The 19,498-nt window shown below is 44.0% G+C and overlaps 1 protein-coding gene across 4 annotated transcripts in view; it reads left to right on the top strand.

Moving 5' to 3' along the window:
* The window catches only part of CTCF (CCCTC-binding factor), a 58,972-nt gene extending 45,721 nt beyond the window's left edge, over positions 1-13,251 (top strand). For all 4 annotated transcript variants that reach the window (XM_073307145.1, XM_073307144.1, XM_073307147.1 and 1 more), the window contains 6 exons: positions 307-456; positions 1,705-1,865; positions 2,413-2,595; positions 2,954-3,089; positions 7,515-7,679; positions 11,681-13,251. In XM_073307145.1, the coding sequence (XP_073163246.1) occupies positions 307-456; positions 1,705-1,865; positions 2,413-2,595; positions 2,954-3,089; positions 7,515-7,679; positions 11,681-11,862 (977 nt within the window). In that variant the 3' untranslated portion in view covers positions 11,863-13,251. The remainder of the gene's footprint in view (positions 1-306; positions 457-1,704; positions 1,866-2,412; positions 2,596-2,953; positions 3,090-7,514; positions 7,680-11,680) is intronic.
* Positions 13,252-19,498: the final 6,247 nt, after the last annotated feature.

Raw genomic sequence — 19,498 nt, 5'->3', positions numbered from 1 at the left:
TTGCACATGAGCCCTTCACAAAACGCTTGCTGTACCTAACTCCTCAGCAAGGCAGGTCTGTTTTGGAACTAAGGTGATGAGTTGCACAGTGGCTTTGTGATGTGGACAGACACGTAGCAGGGGGAATGAGACTTCCCTAAACTTCTCTAGCCTCTGAAAGGGATAGATCACCAGAGCACTAAATTATTGTGCCACCAAATCCACATTTGGACTGTTCTTTCCAATTCGGGTATGTTTTTAATTAGACAAGACTGATTAATAAAACTAACTTCATGCACCAAATACTCTTTCCTTCCCCTATCAAAGGAGAGAAGCCTTATGAATGTTACATCTGTCATGCTCGCTTCACCCAGAGTGGCACCATGAAAATGCACATTTTACAGAAGCACACAGAGAATGTGGCCAAATTTCACTGCCCCCACTGCGACACTGTCATAGCAAGGAAGAGTGACTTAGGTAAGTATCGGTTAACCTGGTGGTGAAAAAGCTCTTTGAACAGACCAGAGTTGACAGGGGAGTTTTCACAAGGCACAGGGATTAATATAGACTGAATTGCATAGGCTGTAGATTCTTGAGTGGTGCAAAATATGACACTTACTGGCTGAGTGGTGTTGGATGGTAATTTGTTGATTTTTATAATAGCCACCCCTTACTGTGAAAACTATTGGCTGCTTCTAATACTATTCCAGCGCGGCATCATGCTTACCAAGAGCACAAAGCAGGCCACCAGTGTGGTGCCCATCGACATGCACTTACTGAGCCCAAATTAAAGCACTTACTGTGCTTGCTGGCTCTACAGAATTCGCTGTCACGGCCCATCTAAGGGTGTCAGACTGGCTCAGTGAGTCTCAAGGCGAAAATAGGCTATTCTAAACTAAACTTGGAGCAATAAAATGACTGTCTTCTGGGCAGCAGTCCTTCTGCTGTTCATAGAAAAGAAATCCAACACATTAAATCACTTGAGATAGTCATTGTACACTGTGTGGGGTTCTGACAGGGATAAGAGTCTTGCTGGATTGTAGCAGTGCAGTTCCCTTTGCTATGATTAAGTCTTTCAAGGTTTGTTTTATAAACTGCTATTGTCACAAGGTAGGGACTTGGTAATAGTTCGGTGGTGAAGTGTGGCACAACATGGCTGGGTTCTTGGCACTCCCACTTTGATTGAATGATCTGTTCTTCTCACTCTTCACAATTGTATGGGGTTTTTTAACCTCTTTCTCTCTCTTCCAAATTAAATGGAAGGATCCAATTGAAACCCACAAAGCAAAGAAACTACTAACGCCAAGCTCTGGCCTGATACTCTCTCAGTGTTTTACCTTGCTCATTTTGCCACACACAAAAGAATCTGCCTGCCTTGCATTTTAACTCCTTCTCTTCATGGGACATAGTTTTGTGGTTTAATAAATCAGAAATTTTAATGAGCTGTTAGTTCTTGGGGGCTTTCCCAGCAAATTAGTGTATGTGCATTTAGTTTGGCAATGGAAACAAACATTTTTGGTGAATAGGAAAAGACATTTGAGGAAGAACTTGCTAATCATACATGGTGCTGTTAATGTAATTTCAAAGTATTAATAGGGCCCAGGCTTTTGGCTTCCAACCAGATTAAATAATGAAAGCACGCAAGAGGATAGGTATTAAGAGAATATCTTCTCCAGCTGTAATAAAGGAGAACAAAGGGTTAAAGACTTTTTCTTGTGCTATTAGGTGTTCATTTGCGAAAGCAGCATTCCTACATTGAGCAGGGCAAGAAGTGCCGTTACTGTGATGCTGTGTTCCACGAGCGATACGCTCTCATCCAGCATCAGAAATCTCACAAGAATGAGAAGCGCTTCAAGTGTGACCAGTGTGATTATGCATGCAGACAGGTAAGCCTACTGGTGATTCCAGAGAGGTTGGCTGTTCACACAGCCCTTGTGAATATCCAGAACAGCATTGTCATCCAGGCATAGCAAACGTGGGCTAGAAATCAAACATTAAAGAAGAAACTACTAATCTTGGTAGCTGATCAAATTTGATGCCTTCTCTTTTAGTTTATGTTAAGGACTGATATAGAAAAGTGTAGTGCCCTTTCACACTGGCCTTAGCCTTCCAGCTAAGGGTCTCTTTACAGAAGTTATCTTCTAAAGAAGACAAAGAATGGAATATGTTTGTCACAGCACTGGAGTATTGGCTGGCATAGGGAAAAGAGACTGCAGTTAGGATCCTGGCAACTGCATGTAGCATGAATGGAGATGTCCCAGCTCACCTGAAGAAGCATCTTCTTCCCTCCCAGATGCTGGTCTCAGAGTGAAATATTAGAGCTCTTCCCCCCAGTAATGACAACTGCTAACCTTTTACATTCATGTGTCTGAGTTCATGCTCATTACCGCTCTGTTTTGCTTACGCTTCTGAGTGTGTTTCTCTCAATGACAGGAGCGGCACATGATCATGCACAAACGTACCCATACTGGAGAAAAGCCTTATGCCTGTAGCCATTGTGATAAAACCTTCCGTCAGAAACAGCTCCTCGATATGCACTTCAAACGTTACCATGACCCCAACTTTGTCCCTGCTGCCTTTGTCTGTTCAAAGTGTGGGAAAACATTCACTCGCAGGGTAAGTGAGCAGACCACGATTTGAACTGATCTTTGAAAGGGTGGGAGGCTGTTCCAAAGAACAATAAGCTGTAAGCATGTGTTTGAGAAGGGGAGCTGGACGCAGGTTACACTTAGTTTTAGTGTATTCTTTGCAGCAGTAACCACCGAAACTGAAAAGAAACTGAAAAGACAGTTGATGACAAAACTCAAAATAAACATACATTAACACAATCACTGGTTTCTCTGGAGTCTACATAAGTGGGGATTTTTTATTTATTTTTTGTAAGGAATAAGCTATCCGAAGTACAACTTGATTTGTAAATACCGGCCTGCTACCTGGTTTTTATTTCAGTGTTTGTTTTCCTTTCCCTGATTAGAACACCATGGCTAGACATGCAGATAACTGTTCTGGCCCAGATGGTGTAGAAGGAGAGAATGGAGGGGAGCCTAAGAAGGGAAAACGTGGGAGAAAGAGAAAGATGCGTTCTAAAAAAGAAGATTCCTCTGATAGTGGTAAGAGCACTGTGTAATGACCTGGTTAAATGTACCTAGCCTCTCTTATGAGCTTGTAGTAAACCGTCTCTTTCCTGTTGGTACCTTATGAGTCAAGAGTGTCTTCACTGGAAGTCGACAACATAGTTATTGCGCATGCATTTCATCCCCCCGGAATGCTGTATTGCGTGAGGGTACACACACAAGTATGAACTTTTACCATCACTGACTACAACTGTAAATGGCCTATGTTCTACATATGTCTCAGTATACTCCAGCTGTTGTGAGACTGATATCTGGGGGCCAGTTTATGTAGTGGATAGGGCAAAGATGCAGCTCAGGCTTGTTTTTGAAGGATAGAGTTTTATTGCTGGATGGGGGTGAATGAGGTAGATAAGGAGGCTTCTAGCTAAAGTATGTAGTAAGTGGGTTTCTTCTCTGGCTTCTGGTGGAATTTTAGGTGGGGTGGATGTTCTGTATTGTATAAGGGTAAGAAGTGACGTTGCTGTGCACCATGTGAATGAGCAGCTGATCGGGAGGAGAGTCTGTGCTTGTAGACGGTGGCTCTCAATTTCTCTTTACAGTAGATGAGGTGAGGACTTGTAGCTATTGGAGATGACATACAGTGACTGGAAGGAAGGTGGTTTCCTGTGGACAGTGGATGGGATTTGAGTCAGAGTTGAGGTTTCATAGAACCCGAGTTCAGAATTCTCTGGCTTTTTAAGTGTAGTTGTTTTAAAATAAGTAGCACCTTCCAGTGTTCTGAATCAGTTGAAATATCTCAACTTTATTTAGTTTTATTGTATTTATTTGTATTGCTGTAGCAGCTGGAGGCATTAGGGCCTCATGATGCTAGGCACAGTACAGATGAGGAAAAACAGCCAAGAGAGGGTAAATAACTTGTCCAAGGTCACTCCGAAGATCAGTGGCAGAGCCAGAAATAGAATGCAGGTCTTCTGAATACCAGACCAATGCCCCAGCCACTCACTTCTTGCTTGGGAATTAATTGACTTTGTTTCTTTTAGAATGTGGCTGTATCTTTTTACCAGGAGAGCATTTTTTGCATTCATAAATTCCTTGATTCTGACCAACTGAGAGCTTACAAACTCTACAAGCTGGTTCTAGCACCTGGAAAGTTGAGAGCTAGCTGGCAAGCAAACAGATTAAGCTGGGGTGACATGCACACTAGTGCAGAGAGGATTGCACCTGTTGGGGAAGTAGGTCATGAGTTGTCATCCCTGTCTTCTTCCAGGTCATGACTAATTGAAAAGAGGCTCGTCTCTTTCACTCCTACTCTCAAGGTGTCCAGTTGTCCTGCCTGCCTACTTTCTGCAACCTAAGCTACCCAGGGCCTGTAGCTTCCACCTATTACATAAATTGGCACCCTTTGTGTTTGTTCTGGGTTCTGGGGTTGGACTGCTATTATACAATTTTATAATATATATATATATATATATATATATATATATATATATATATATATATACACACACACACGCACGCTTCATTCAAAGTCCCAGACAACCCTGGTTTTGCTCAACTGATTGACAAATTTGCCATGGAGTCACAGAAGTTAATTGAACTCCTGTGGGGGAAAAATTTTCTGAAGCAGAAGCCCAGCTGCAAGTCAGGGAGAGGTGAGGGAACTACTTACAGCCCAGGACTGTTTTTCCTAGTTGTTCAGGTGAACTGAAGAGTAGAGCTGCAAGGGGTTGATGGTAGAGTCCACTACCACCTGAGTCTCTCCTAGAGGACAGCATTCTTGTGTGTTCACATGCACACTGACAACCAGGAGCAAGGACTTGATAGGATCGCTGGCAGCCAACACCTACTGGCTGAGAATGGAGATTAGCAATCATGTCTAAAGGGTTAACGAATAGTCACTTCCAGGACCTAATGGAATGTTTTATAGTAGATAACTCAAAAACTGTTTGCCTGCACTCTGAATTTTTCCACTTTTAAATGGAAAAATATTGAGGTCCTGGTCCTCAACTGAAGAAAACACAGCTGGTGTTTCTAGACAAAGCATTTGAAAGATGATTTTCCAAAGCAAAGACTCTCCTTGTCAAACCCTTAAAATGGCTTATGCAGTTAATGTCCAAGGGAAAAAGTCATCTTCCTGACAAGAGAACATGCATGAGAAATGTCTGGTGAAAAAAGGTTTTAGAGTGGTAGCAGTGTTAGTCTGTATTAGCAAAAACAACGAGGGAAAAGGCTTTTGCAGGAATTTAGAAAAGTAGGGTCAAAATAGTGCTTACTGTGCAAACCTCAATTGCAAAGTCTCATAATAACACAAGTCCTTAAAAGATAAGCTATGTCTTAGAGGCAAAGAGAAGAGACTACAGCAAGAGAAGTCTTGTGATAGAAACTATCAGCTGTATAAAGAATTATATTTTGTCCAGCAGTGCACACTCTCCAGGTTTGGAAGGAGCTGTGTGGGGTAGGCTGGCCAAAAATCTCTGCTAGAAGAGTGGTGGCTGAACCAAGACTTATTCTGCACTGAATATCTTTTAGAGGCTTCACGAGGGACTGAAAAGACTTCCTGACAAATGGAATGCAAAGTCTATGTGGACTTTCCAAGGAATCAAAATGCACAAAGATAATACGCTAATGTGAAATGTACAGCACGTGGGCAGGAGTTCCTAGCCCAGTCTGCACAGAGAAGTTACGTCACCCAAAATTAAATTTGTGCTGCATGAAGACTATAGTTCTTAAACCTACAGCCGAAAAAATGATCTTAAGTGCTATACGTGTTTGTGCCACTGGTAACATGTAATTACCGCGAGGAAAGCTGCGATGAAATCAGGTGGATAAAGGGAGAAAATATCAAATGTGTTGAATTGTTCTAGTGTCTCTCTCCCCCTCCCCGGTGGTATTAGTTTGGGATCTAATAGCCCTGGGGTAAAATACCACAGTGCGCACACACTCAATGGGAGGGAAATGTTTGGACAGTGGGAATGTGGTGAGAATGAACAGCCCAGCAAAACATGGGTTTGCAACGTGATACGCTGGCAATAAAGCCAGCGCACCTGGGGCTGCGGACGTCCATAGCATAACCAGGGTAACGATAGCGCCTCTCGTTAGAATTCTGTAAGGGCTATAGTTAGAACATGCGTGCGCTCTGTGGTGTTACGTGGCACTGGGTGCCGTGAGCACTAAGCAGCACGCCAACGCAGAGGAAGTGCAGACAAAGCCAGATACAATGGATTGAGGTTTATGTTTTCCCTTCCCATTCAAAACGTCACAGAAGGGAGCAAAATCATCATGGTATCTGTGCAGTGGTCCCACCACCCCCTCTCTGTGGAACCGGTGGCAGTGTGGAGCCCAGAAGACTCCTGGGCAGCCTTGTGGAGGAATTCTTCACCCAACAGTAGCCATCGTAGCACAGCCAGGCTAGTATTTATGCTGGTTTGGGGCTGTTCTGTGGACCCTTCTGATTGGGGGAGGGGTGCTTCTGCAGGCATTAACTTGCTCCAGCTCTTAATGCGTTTTTCCCACAGTTGATTTAATGGACGCTTACTGCATAGTATGGCTTCTCCTCGGGCCATACCCCTTTTTCCACACATGCAACGGGCTCTGTATATTCCTCTGTAGAGGGGAGGCACTTACACAGAGGTTGGTCGCAGCCACTTTGACCTCCACACAACTTCACTCTCACCACATCTTTTCCTGAAGTTTGTTCCCTTCAACTCTGCACACCAGGATGGGCTGAGCATAGGAGTTTCAGGGGTTAAAAGGGTATTGACCATATTATCTAATGCAAGCATCAGAAGGGAGGAACTTCAGGAGGAGATAGAATTGTTTAGGATGCTTCAGTGGGATAGAATTCAGAGCCATTAGATTAATTATTCCAAGAAAAGTGTGGAAAATCATTTCCTAATAGTGAGATTTGTCAGGCTGGAGTAGTCTCCTCTAAGAGAAGAGGCGGCGTCTCCATCATGAGTCACTTAAAATCAGACAAAACCCCTGAGAATATACTGTGTTGGATAATCCTTCCTCAGCCAGAGATGGCTAGCTGAGACTTCCTGTCTCTCCCAGCCCCCTCTATGCTAATGAAGCAGGGTAACAGTAGTGAGGATTCTGGTGCCATCTCTTGGCAACTGAATTGTTCCCAGAGGTCCTGCTCTTCCCCTCAAGTTCTAAAATGTTTCACACTGAAACCGGTAATCACTGGTACTGGATATGGGGCCGGGTTTTCTTTTTCCTCTTCCGGAAGATTCAATTTCCAGCCTTCTAAGATGAATAACCCAGTATTGAAAATCCCTCTAATGAATTCCTTGTCGCAGGTTCACTTATCTTCGCTACCTTCACTTGAGTAGAGGTGGGAAGCTGATTACACCTCAGAATGATGAAGGGTTGGTTCTTACTCCTTGTAGGAAGCCAGGGTTGATGTTTTGTACCTGCATAAACCGATGATTTATCCTGTTTGCTTTCTGTTTTTTAAAGAGGAAAATGCTGAACCAGATCTGGATGACAATGAAGATGAGGATGAGACAGCAGTAGAAATTGAGGCTGAACCGGAAGTGGAGCCTGTGGCTCCCACACCACCTCCTGCTAAGAAACGAAGAGGAAGGCCGCCAGGCAAAGCCAGCCAACCAAAACAGCCCCAGCGTAAGTCACTGCCTGACCTTCAGAGTAGCATCCAGTTTGATCGTTCCTCATGTGGGTCTCTGTGCACCTTCCTAAGGGTTTTCATTCCACTTGAACGGAGTGTTAGGAGTGAGAGTGAAGATAATGTGGTTTTCAGGCCTGTATGTTTGGCTGAGATAGAATTTTGGGTCTTTGCCCCATTGACTTCTGGAATTTCTATATTCTTACTAATATGTGTGAGCAAAGACACTGTGTTACATCTGCCCACAAGCAGATGGGGTGAAAAGAGACGAGAGAGAGCTAAAAGTGCAGCTGGGTAGAATGGGAGTTTAATACACGAGCATAAGCTTGAAGGACAGTCCTGCCTCAACTCCTCTCCCAAGATAAGGTCAAGCAATCTGTCGTGAGGGGCGAGGGGGATGGAGGGGAAAGTATAAGAAACACTAAAAGCCAAAGAAATACCTGTCTCTGACCAAAGCACAACATCACTCCTTACCCCTCCCATGGGTAGGGCCCTGCCAAATTTGTGGTCCGTTTTGGTCAATTTCATGGTCGTGGGATTTTAAAAATAATGAATTTCATGATTTCATCTATTTTAAATCTGAAATTTCACGGTGTTGTAATTGTAGGGGTCCTGGCCCAAAAAGGAGTTTTGGGGGCAGAGATCACAAGGTTTTTATAGGGGTGGTTGCGGTCCTGCTACCTTTACTTTTGTGTTGCTGTTGGTGACAGCACTGCCTTCAGAGCTGGGCAGCTGGAGAGCAGCGGTTCCTGGCCGGGAGCCCAGCTGTGAGGGCAGAACTGCTGCCAGCAGCAGCACAGAAATAAGGATGGCCTGATCTGGTATTGAGCTGGGCCCTCAGTCAGCAGCCGCCTGTTAGCCGACGGCCAAGGATGTTTGGTGAGGTGCCAGCTATGCCCGTTTATACCATCTGTGACTTTAACTGCTAGAGCTCAGAGCTCCTTCGCAGCGGGCAGTCAATACTGACAGACAGGTGCCCCAATGGCAGCACTAAGAGCCTCTCCACACCCGTGACTTTAACTGCTAGAGCTCAGAGCTCCTTCGCAGCGGGCAGCCAGGATTGACTGACAGGTGCCCCAAGAGTTTGCCCCATGGAGGCGGCACAACTCAACGCTAGGCTCTTAGTACTCTCACCTAATGGCCAGGCTTTAGAGCCAAAACGGCTGAGGTTCTTTAATTGTGTTGGCTGCTTTACAGTAAACCAGAGAAAACAAGTCAGGCTTATGCATAAATGGTTACCAAAATTTATTAAGCTAGATTCTAATCATGTGGTTACAAAATTGCTAGTGCCTACTTATTTAAATGTAGAGATGTTACACACACAAACAAGTTACAAAACTGAAGCCACAATCCCAAAGAAAGAAAACAAAGTATAGAGCTCTATTTCAAAATATGTGTACACTAAAGATAGGAGATCAGGTGTGGGTGCTTCTTACCCTCCTTGCATCTCTCGATTCCAGCGGTGCCAAGCCAGGATCGGTCACTCAATTCCGCGGAAAGACGAATAAGGGACAAGGCTTAGGGACCCTCTTAGCTGCAGAAGCCTTGGGAGGCTGTCACTTATCTGACCAGCAGATAGATAGTGAAAAGCACTCAAAAATCATGGTGCTGTAGGTCCCCTACTTATACCTCTGTACTCCTTTATTCTCTTTCTCCTTTCTTATGCCAAATTGAGGCTGGTCTGTCTGGGTGACGCCAGCTTTCGCAAGAGTAGTTTACACTTGCAAGGGAGAGAAACAATAAGTTTTGACTACTGGACATTTCTTTTATCAGGGTAAATATTTTCCCACCTAGGATGTTGGTGTGTGTGCATCACGCTATTTAGTAGGGGCTAAGAGCCATGTCTGTCACAGGGCCTCTGCCTGCTGTGAGCTTAATCCTTGTATCTGCTCCCAGAGGCACATTGTAGCAGCACACCTGTGCTTTCACAGCTTCAAAGGCTGTGCTGGAATATATGTTAAGTGCCCTGTTCCGGCTTCCTCCTGTGTTTCCAGCAATGCTGGTCTGAGGGGGGGGGGGGGGGGGGGGCTGGCTGGCTGGCTACACCGCCACTCTCCAGCTACCAAGCTCTGAAGGCAGCACAGAAGTAAGGGTGGCAATACTGTAACCCCCTAAAATAACCTAGTGACCCCACTGCAACTCCCTTTTGGCCCCCAATTTGAGAAACGCTGGTCTCTCTCCCCCCCCCCCCCCCATGAAATCTGTATAGTGTTGGGTAAAAGCCCCAAAAGACTAGATTTCATGGGGGGAGACCAGATTTCACAGTCCGTGATGCATTTTTCATGGCCATAAATTTGGTAGGGCCCTACCCAGGGGATACAAAAGAGGTTGTAATGAAGCCCCCTTACCCAAGAGCCTCCAAAATGGAACATGAGAATAAATTGATATGGGGTGGGACCAACAATGTACACTATAGGTATAATTATGCCTGCTGAGAAAGAGGAGGGGGAACAGGGATACTGGGAAGGCTCTGTGGCATACAGAACTATGGATATGCTTACTTGATTAACCCCAATAAACATCGCATTGCCTGCACTTTAGACTTCTGGTCTTCTGCTTTTTGCCTGTGTGACAAGAACCAGGGGAGGGTGAAGGGAAAGCACTTACCGTGGAGCTCAGTACTTTTAAAAATATGTTCACTGTCTCTGTATCATTTTACTGAGGTACCTTAGCGTGGTTGAGATCCTGCCTGCAGGACTCAACGCAAGACTCCTTTTGGTGCAGGCAGGCATTTCCTGACAGAGTTATGGAGTTCAGAGTTATGGAGGCAGTTCTGTGAAAGGAGGGGAGGAGAGTTATCTTTTCTTCGTAGGTTAACAACATGCTTCCAGTCTGTGTAAATTGCTTCCAGGCGCTCTAGCGAAGGACACGCTAAAAATTTGTAACAATAATAATCAGGTTTTTAAAGCAGCCCAGATCAGACGTTAAAAACTAGTGTTTGCTTTCAGAACATTGTTCATTGTGGTAGTACAATGAGCTAGGTATTAGGTGCTATATAAACATAGGTAGACATGGTCCTTGCCCAGAGGGGTTACACTGTAAGACTAAAGACCAGTAGAGGGTTGTACAGAATCCAAGAAAAATATTCATATAAATCACACTAGAAGGGTGAGTCTGTTCCCCTCTTCAAGGAGTAGCTGCCTCCCATTGTCCTCCTGTGTATTCAAGGCCCCAAGTTCTGTGCTACAAGGCACTGAATCCTGTCTGTCTAAATATTTACACTGCACTCTGATCCTGAATTCAACTGCAGCATCACACCAGTTAGCAAATGGAGGAGTTTAGTCAACGTACACCCATATAATCAGTATGGTATTGTTAGTTACTCTGCTATGAAACAATGTATTTTAAGTTGCCCCATAATTTTCAGCGTACTGCAGATGCTTGTGTTGTCAACACAACTGCATGTAGAGGCTGCTGCAGGGAAGCTGTGTAGGGAACTTGTGATACTTGGGGATGATTGGGAGATAAGTCTCATATTTTTTGCCCCCTCATTCTGAGGAGCATGTGCCTCTTGAGGTCAGGCATGGAGAGGCTGGGCTCCTGTGTTCCTGGAGAATTGCCCTTGTGAATTCCCATTTATGGGGTATGTGCTGAATGCCCCTTCTCATGCAGGGCCTTGAGCCTCTTACTGCTGCTGTAAACAGTTACAGTTCACCCCAGCAGTAAACCTCCGGCCCAGTGAGCACTGTTGAAACCCAGGGCTGAGCTCGACTCTACTAAAAAATTGGGGTACTAATTCAAATGATATTGCAACAATAAGAAGTGCTCAGCAGTGGATTGTGGCAGCAGTAAATGCTGCTAAGATGTTGTAGCCCTGATTATCCTGGATAAACTAGGATTGTATTTGTGAAAAGATGGTTAATATTCTATGTTCAGTTTCAGTAATAAACTGTCTGGCATGGAAAGAAACTATATAAAACACTTTTGGAGATTATCTGTTTTAACGTACCCCCCCACCTGTGAAATCTGTATTCTGATCTCTTTCTTTTTTCCTTGCTAGCTGCAGCAATCATTCAGGTTGAAGATCAGAACACTGGTGCAATTGAAAACATTATAGTGGAAGTAAAGAAAGAACCTGATGCAGAAACAGTAGGGGAAGAAGAGGAAGCTCAGCCTGCAGTAGTGGAAGCTCCCAATGGAGATCTCACACCTGAGATGATTCTGAGCATGATGGACCGGTGATGGAGGAAAAGGCCAAGCTTGCTGACTGAACTGGCCTGGGCTGTGTTTAAACGGCTCAAATCTATTTTTCCTTTTACCTTTTTTCTTGGCTTTGGGAAATGCATCATTTTAGACCATTTTACCAAACATACTGGGAAATAAAACTTCAAAATGATGTTAGAATGTGATTTAACTAGAACTTGCTGTTTTATGTTAGCGTTACAGGATCATGGAGCATTAGGATATATGTTGGAGTCCTTGAGGGTTTCCCGTGAGATGCTCGATTCATTTTGCTCTGAACTGCATTGTAATGATGGTCCAAGGACAGTGTTTACATGTAACAAGTTTTAATACAGAAAAGTGGAAAAATGGAAGCCCTAACTAGAGTATGTGGTACACCACTCTGGACTTGCCCTTCGAGTTCCCGAAGTCCTCCAGCCTTCTTCTCCCAGTAGTGTTTTTAACTGTAAATGCAGACTGGGGAGTGTTCTAAACTTTTAAAATGCTTTTGGTTTTGCTTTGCCCCACTGACTAGCTCCGGTTCTCCGAATCAGCCACACACGGTAGTTTTGGCATGATCCAACTGGTTTCTGTCCTCGTTATGCTTTGCTCTGGGCAAAGCATTTCTGTAATGGTCAAGCTTGTAAATAACTTTTTTTTTTTTTTACATTTTAATCTTTTTCCATTAATTAAGAGAGATGAAAAAATGCAGATTAAGAAAAACCCCAGTGTTTTAATTACTTGCAAATTAAGTGACAAGAGAATTGGTAGAGTGTAAATGTTGGAAAAGCTGTTGATAACCAATCACGTAGAAGAGAGACTATTGTTGCAAAACAACGGAAGCCCACCCGTGAAATCTGGTTTCAAAGCACATGGAACTGGCATTTAAAACCTGTATAATTAACCTTTTCAGTTATAACTTCACAACTACATTTTCTTTGCTCTACTTTGTAGTTGTATTTTGTGTTTATGAATCCTATGTTAAGACAGAAGTGGTGATTTACAGGTGGATCACTGCAGCCCTGGAAACCTGGGCCAGGAAATTTTACTAGGTCAGTAATTATAAAATTTTGGATCTCTAATAAAAAGACAACAAAGGAATAATGTGAAATACAAATGATGCCTGTATATGAACTGTCACGTTAAAATATGTAAGCTTTTTATAGAGCCTCAGTCTTGCTGATTTCAAACAAATTTTTCTTCTATGTATCGCTTTTAAGAGAGCTATCAGTTTAGCTATCAGACTCTAGGTTGATGCATTTTTGTACTTAGCTGTACTGTGTGATATTTTTCATTATTTTAGAAAGCCAACATGAGGAAAAAAAATGTTATAAAATATGTAATGGGGTTTGAAAGCTGGGAAGGAGAATATACTGCTGTACAGCTAATAAATAATAATGGATTAACGTGCATGCTCACTGGCTGTTTCCTTTGTACCATTTAACCGTTTGTCCTGGAGACAAGGTTCTGAGCTGTCCTGTGACTACCTGCGGAGAAATTTCTCCTCTCTCCAGAAGGACACTGAGCAGCCTGGAGTTCTGTGTCTGGGGCATTATGCAGAAGAAAGAAGACCTTTCTAATCATATGAAATGTGTTGGAGTGGATGTTCAACACTATCAATGCTAGAAAGCACTGCTGTTTGGAATGCTGACAGTCAACTGCATCTGTTCACACAAGCACAAAGCTCTGGTGGGCTTGGCTCATGTTCTCATCCAGGAATTGCATTTAGGGATTGTTAGTGGGTGGTTAAAGACAATGTTTATATGAAATCTAGTCCATTCCCCAAATGAATTTGAAAGTACATTTGTGTATAGCACATGCACCAAGCCCCCTGTTGCTTACATTCCCATCTGCTTAGTTCTAAATGTTGTTAACCCTGGAGAGTCCTAGCAAGAAGAGGGCTAAAGAGGTCTGAGTAGCCCTGCAGCAGGCTGGTAGGTAAGAGCAGGCTGGATGATAAAACAAGGTTGTATAACATCTGGCTTCTCAAAACTGTGGAGTTGCTGCAAATGTAGTTAGGGAATTTTACTGTTAAAGGGGAGACTTTCAAAGGCACAAATGGCAGTTAGGTGGCAACTCACACTGAATCTTCAGTAGGAGTTAGATGCCTCACTGGCCTTGGGGCCTTTTGAAAATTTCCATCTAAGAGCTCAGGCAGAGAAAAGCTTTGCAGAAATTAGACGGAATTTATAAAGCCCAGAGTTTCAGGGAGGCATAGGAACTGCAGAGAACAAGGCTATGGAGACCAGAAGAACCAGGACTGGGGACTGAATGGAGAATATCAGCAAGTCTGGCTACAGTGAGATCATGGAGGATAATTCCAGACTGGATTCTCAACTGAATGAAGAGCTAGGGTAGGGGCCAGAAGAGAGCACTGATGTTCATGGGCTTCTCTCTTCCCAGTGATCAGAAGGGAAGCACCAATTGGTATAAGCCCTGAACTGGGAACTAGGGAGGCTGTATTTACAGTAGGCAAGGTAAGAGGGCATTAAGCTATGTTGGTAGACAGATGCTTGTACAGACCGTAGTGGCCAGGTGATGGGAGAAGGAGGTTTGGAAATGTTCATGCTGGGTTAGTGAGAGCTGCTGCTGATAAATGTCCCCAAGCCTCCCCTGCCCCATCTTAAGTTGTGTCTACACTACAGTCAGAGGTGTGACTGCAGCCCGTGTAGACATACCCAAGCTAGCTCTGATCTATCCAGTTTGAGTAACGCTAGCAGTAAGCTGTGGCAGCACAGGCTAGTTGCTCAAGTTCATACCAGGGCGCCAAGAGGGTTTGCACAGCTCATGTTGCGATTGTTGTTTGTGCTAGCTAGTTCAGAGCTAGCTCAGGTACACGCACACGTGCTGCAGTCCCACCTTTTGGCTGCAATTAGACATATACCCTGAGGCCTGGGCCGTGCTAAAATTTAGATCAACGTAGCTATGGTGCCCAGGGGTGTTAAAAATTCACACCCTGAGCACTGCAGCTTCCCCACCACAAAGCGCAGCCCCTGACAATGCCACGCGTCTAGGCCTACACCCATGTTAAAAGGAGGGGGTCATGCCCCTGGGTGTGGGGGGGCCAAATGTTCTTTGTGCCCAGGGCCTCAGTAAATCAAAATCTGCCTTTGCTACCAAGCTTGGCTAGAGAGGATTCTCTGGAACAGCCATTTTGGAGACCACAAGGAGCTGGCCCTCCAAGGCTTAGAGGGGCTAGCAACAGCCAGTCAGGCCCTGCTGGCCCAGATAGAAGGAGCTGCCTGGGTGCAGCAGGGCAGTCCCTGGCTGGGATCAGAGGGGTGTGGGGTGGAATAGAAGCGGGTGCAGGTCAGGGTGGGGGTGCACTGATCTGTCTGTGTGGGGAGCTCTGCAGTGGAATAGCAGGGGGGCAGGGCAGGGATGCATTGGTCTATCTGTGCGGGGAGCTCTGCAGTGGAATAGCAGGGGGGCAGGGCAGGGATGCATTGGTCTATCTGTGCGGGGAGCTCTGCAGTGGAATAGCAGGGGGGCAGGGCAGGGATGCATTGGTCTATCTGTGCGGGGAGCTCTGCAGTGGAATAGCAGGGGGGCAGGGCAGGGATGCATTGGTCTATCTGTGCGGGGAGCTCTGCAGTGGAATAGCAGGGGGGCAGGGCAGGGATGCATTGGTCTATCTGTGCGGGGAGCTCTGCAGTGGAATAGCAGGGGGGCAGGGCAGGGATGCATTGGTCTATCTGTGCGGGGAGCTCTGCAGTGGAATAGCAGGGGGGCAGGGCAGGGATGCATTGGTCTATCTGTGCGGGGAGCTCTGCAGTGGAATAGCAGGGGGGCAGGGCAGGGATGCATTGGTCTATCTGTGCGGGGAGCTCTGCAGTGGAATAGTGGGGGGTGCCCATACAGGTCCAGGTGGGGTGCACTCGCAGATCTGCTTATGTGAAGTGTTTGCAGTTTCAACTATAGGAGATCAGGCGACTCCTCCCAAGAGTTATTCTGGCAGGTCATTCATGCACTTGCCCTGCTAAGCTGTGTCACTCGTGCTTCCTTGCAGGCTGCAGAAGCTGCAGATACAGGGCTAGGTTTAGAGGTGGCGGAGTTCAGGCTGTTCACAAACTGGAAAGGACAGAAAAGAGCTAGACAAACAATTTGAGGTCTGCCTTATAGTGAGTGATTTGAAAAACTCAATCTATTTAGTTCTCCAAAAGACAGTGAGGGGTTACGTGATCATGTTTTATAGGGACTGGTGAATTAATCTCACAGATTAAAAGAGTTAAAGCTGTTAAAGTCTTTCACTGTCCAACATTAAACTGTGTTAAACAAGGGTTGGGGTTGGCATACAGAGACCTGAGCCTGCTTCGTGCCATGGCAAACACACCATTAAAAATCCCTTGAACCTTTTTCTTAACAATACAGAAAAGAAGGAAAAGCAGTTGAAGCCTTTGAAAGCATTAAATAAGGGTTCTGTTGTAACAACATCCCTTGTTCCCTTTCCCTTTAGCTGGAGAGAGAAGGCAAAGCCCAGTGTCTGACAGTCCCTTAGAAGGTGTCAAAGGTGGTAATAACTCTCCTGCTGGGGAAAAGAGAAGCAGTTACCTGCAATGGGCTGGAGCTGTTGTTGGTAGTCTGATCCTGTGTCACCCCAGGTGTGGCTGGGATTCAGCTGGAGCCAGTAGGGTGGCAACGTCATCTGGGTCCCTCTCTCTGGCCCATCTAGGCAGGACATCGCTCAGGATCAGGCTAACACAGGCCTAGGGTCCCAGGAGATGATGGGTGGGGTCAGCTATGGTGGTGAAGCTTGCTCCAGTAGCCTCTGTCTGTTTTACTATTCACTATTTATTTTCCCTCCCGAGTCTCTTTCTTTAAGGACCCAGACAGAGAGGGAATGCTGGGTAGCCTAGCCCAGGCCCCACTAGTTAGGCCTAGTTTCTGATGCACCAATTTTGATTCTTTAAGTTCTGGTTTCACATCTTCTGTTTGTTCCAAGCATGATTTCAACACTGTTGGAAGGATATTAGTAGTAGGGCTGTCGATTAATAGCAGTTAACTCACTTGATTAACTCAAAAAAATTAATCACAATTAAAAAAAAATCACGATTAATCACACTGTTAAGCAACAGAATACCAATTGAAATTTACTAAATATTTTGGATGTTTTTCTACATTTTTGAATATATTGATTTCTATTACAACACAGAATACAATGTGTACAGTGCTCACTTTATATTATTTTTATTACAAATATCTGCACTGTAAAAATGATAAACAAAATAGTATTTTTAAATTCACCTCATACAAGTTCTGTGGTGCAATCTCTTTATCATGAGAGTGTAACTTACAAATGTAGATTTTTTTTGTTACATAACTGCACTCAAAAATAAAACACTGTAAAACTTTGGAGCCTACAAGTCCACTCAGTCCTACTTCTTGTTCAGCCAATTGCTCAGACAAACAAGTTTGTTTACATTTACGAGAGATACTCCTGCCTGCTTCTTATTTACAATGTTACCTGAAAGTGAGAACACTGATTCACATGGCACTTTTATAGCTGGCGTTGCAAGGTATTTACATGCCAAATATGCTAAATGTTCATGTGCACATTCATGCTTCAGCCACCATTCTAGAGGACATGGTTCCATGCTGATGATGCTCGGTTAAAAGAAAAATGTGTTAATTAAATTTGTGACTGAAGTCCTTGGGGGAGAATTGTGTGTCTCCAGTTCTGTTTTACCTGCATTCTGCCGTATGTTTCATGTTATAGCAGTCCTGGATGATGACCCAAGACAAATTCGTTTTAAGAACACCTTCACAGCAGATTCAACAAAATACAAAGAAGGTACCAATGTGAGATTTCTACGGATAGATACATCACTCGACCCAAGGTTTAAGAATCTGAAGTGCCTGCCTAAATCTGAGAGGGATGAGGTGTGGAGCATGCTTTCAGATATCTTAAAGGAACAACACTCCAACTACAAAAAGAAAAGGAGGACTTGTGGCACCTTAGAGACTAACCAATTTATTAGAGCATAAGCTTTCGTGAGCTACAGCTCACTTCTTCAGTGAGCTGTAGCTCACGAAAGCTTATGCTCTAATAAATTGGTTAGTCTCTAAGGTGCCACAAGTCCTCCTTTTCTTTTTGCGAATACAGACTAACACGGCTGTTACTCTGAAACTCCAACTACAGTTTCTGCGGAAACTACAGAACCGAAACCACCAAAAAAGAAAATCAACCTTCTGCTGGTGGGATCCGACTCAGATGATGAAAATGAATGTGCGTCGGTCCGCTCTGCTTTGGATCATTATTGAACAGAACCCGTCATCAGCATGGACACATGTCCTGTGGAATGGTGGTTGAAGCATAAAGGGATATATGCATCTTTAGCACATCTGGCACATAAATATTTTGTGATGCCGGCTGCAACAGTACCATGCAAACATCTGTTCTCACTTTCAGGTGACACTGTAAACAAGACGAGGGCAGCATTATCTCCTGTAAATTGTAACCAAACGTGATTGACTGAGTGGCCGTGTAGGTTCTATTGTTTTATTTTTGAATACAGTTATTTTTCATACATAATTCTACATTTTGTAAGCTCAACTTTCATTATAAAGAGATTGCAGTACAGTACTTGTATGAGTTGAATTGAAAAATACTATTTCTTTTGTTTTTTACAGTGCAAATATTTGTAATAAAAAACAATGATATAAAACGAGCACTGTACGCTTTGTATTCTGTGTTGTAATTGAAATCAATATATTTGAAAATGTAGACAACGTTCACAAATATTTCAATAAATGGTATTCTAAATTATTTAACAGCGTGATTAATCTCGCAATTAATTTTTTTAATCACTTGACAGCCCTAATTAGTAGCCTTTTTGCATAGACTAAATCAGTTTTTCTGTCTGGTTTTCTTGCACCTGTTTATAATATTTTTGATTTAAAAACAACTTGACCTACTTTTGGTGGTTAATTCCCAAGCAGGCAAAAAGTTACAAGCCCAATTGCCACAACAAGCCCTACATGGGGAAGATCTTTTGAGAGCAGAGGGCGCTTTACTCCAGCAGAAAGAGGTATATCGAAGTCCAATGGCTGAAAGCGGAGCTGAGCAAAATTTGGCATTTTTGCCTTGTGGGAAATTCCAATAGTTTCCAACAGTTGTTTGTCCCAAATCAGGAGGAAAAGTTGAAATATCAGGTGTTCTTTCCCAAAAAAAACAAACAAAAAAACAAAATAGGCTAGAAAAAATCAGTTTGGAAATATTTCATTTGGACATTCCCAAGATCAAACTGTTTCACTTCAGGTTTCAGAGGAACAGCCGTGTTAGTCTGTATTCGCAAAAAGAAAAGGAGTACTTGTGGCACCTTAGAGACTAACCAATTTATTTGAGCATGAGCTTTCGTGAGCTACAGCTCACTTCATCAGATGTTTACCGTGGAAACTGCAGCAGACTTTATATACACACAGAAATCATGAAACAATACCTCCTCCCACCCCACTGTCCTGCTGGTAATAGCTTATCTAAAGTGATCAACAGGTGGGCCATTTCCAGCACAAATCCAGGTTTTCTCACCCTCCACCCCCCCACACAAATTCACTCTCCTGCTGGTGCTAGCCCATCCAAAGTGACAACTCTTAACATAATCAAGTCGGGCTATTTCCTGCATATTTCACTTCAGTGCATTGAACTGACCTGCTGTTC

Source organism: Lepidochelys kempii, chromosome 12, assembly GCF_965140265.1.
Source record: "Lepidochelys kempii isolate rLepKem1 chromosome 12, rLepKem1.hap2, whole genome shotgun sequence".
In the NCBI taxonomy this organism is placed as follows: Eukaryota; Metazoa; Chordata; order Testudines; family Cheloniidae; genus Lepidochelys; species Lepidochelys kempii.
This window is presented reverse-complemented; position numbering and strand designations above follow the sequence as displayed.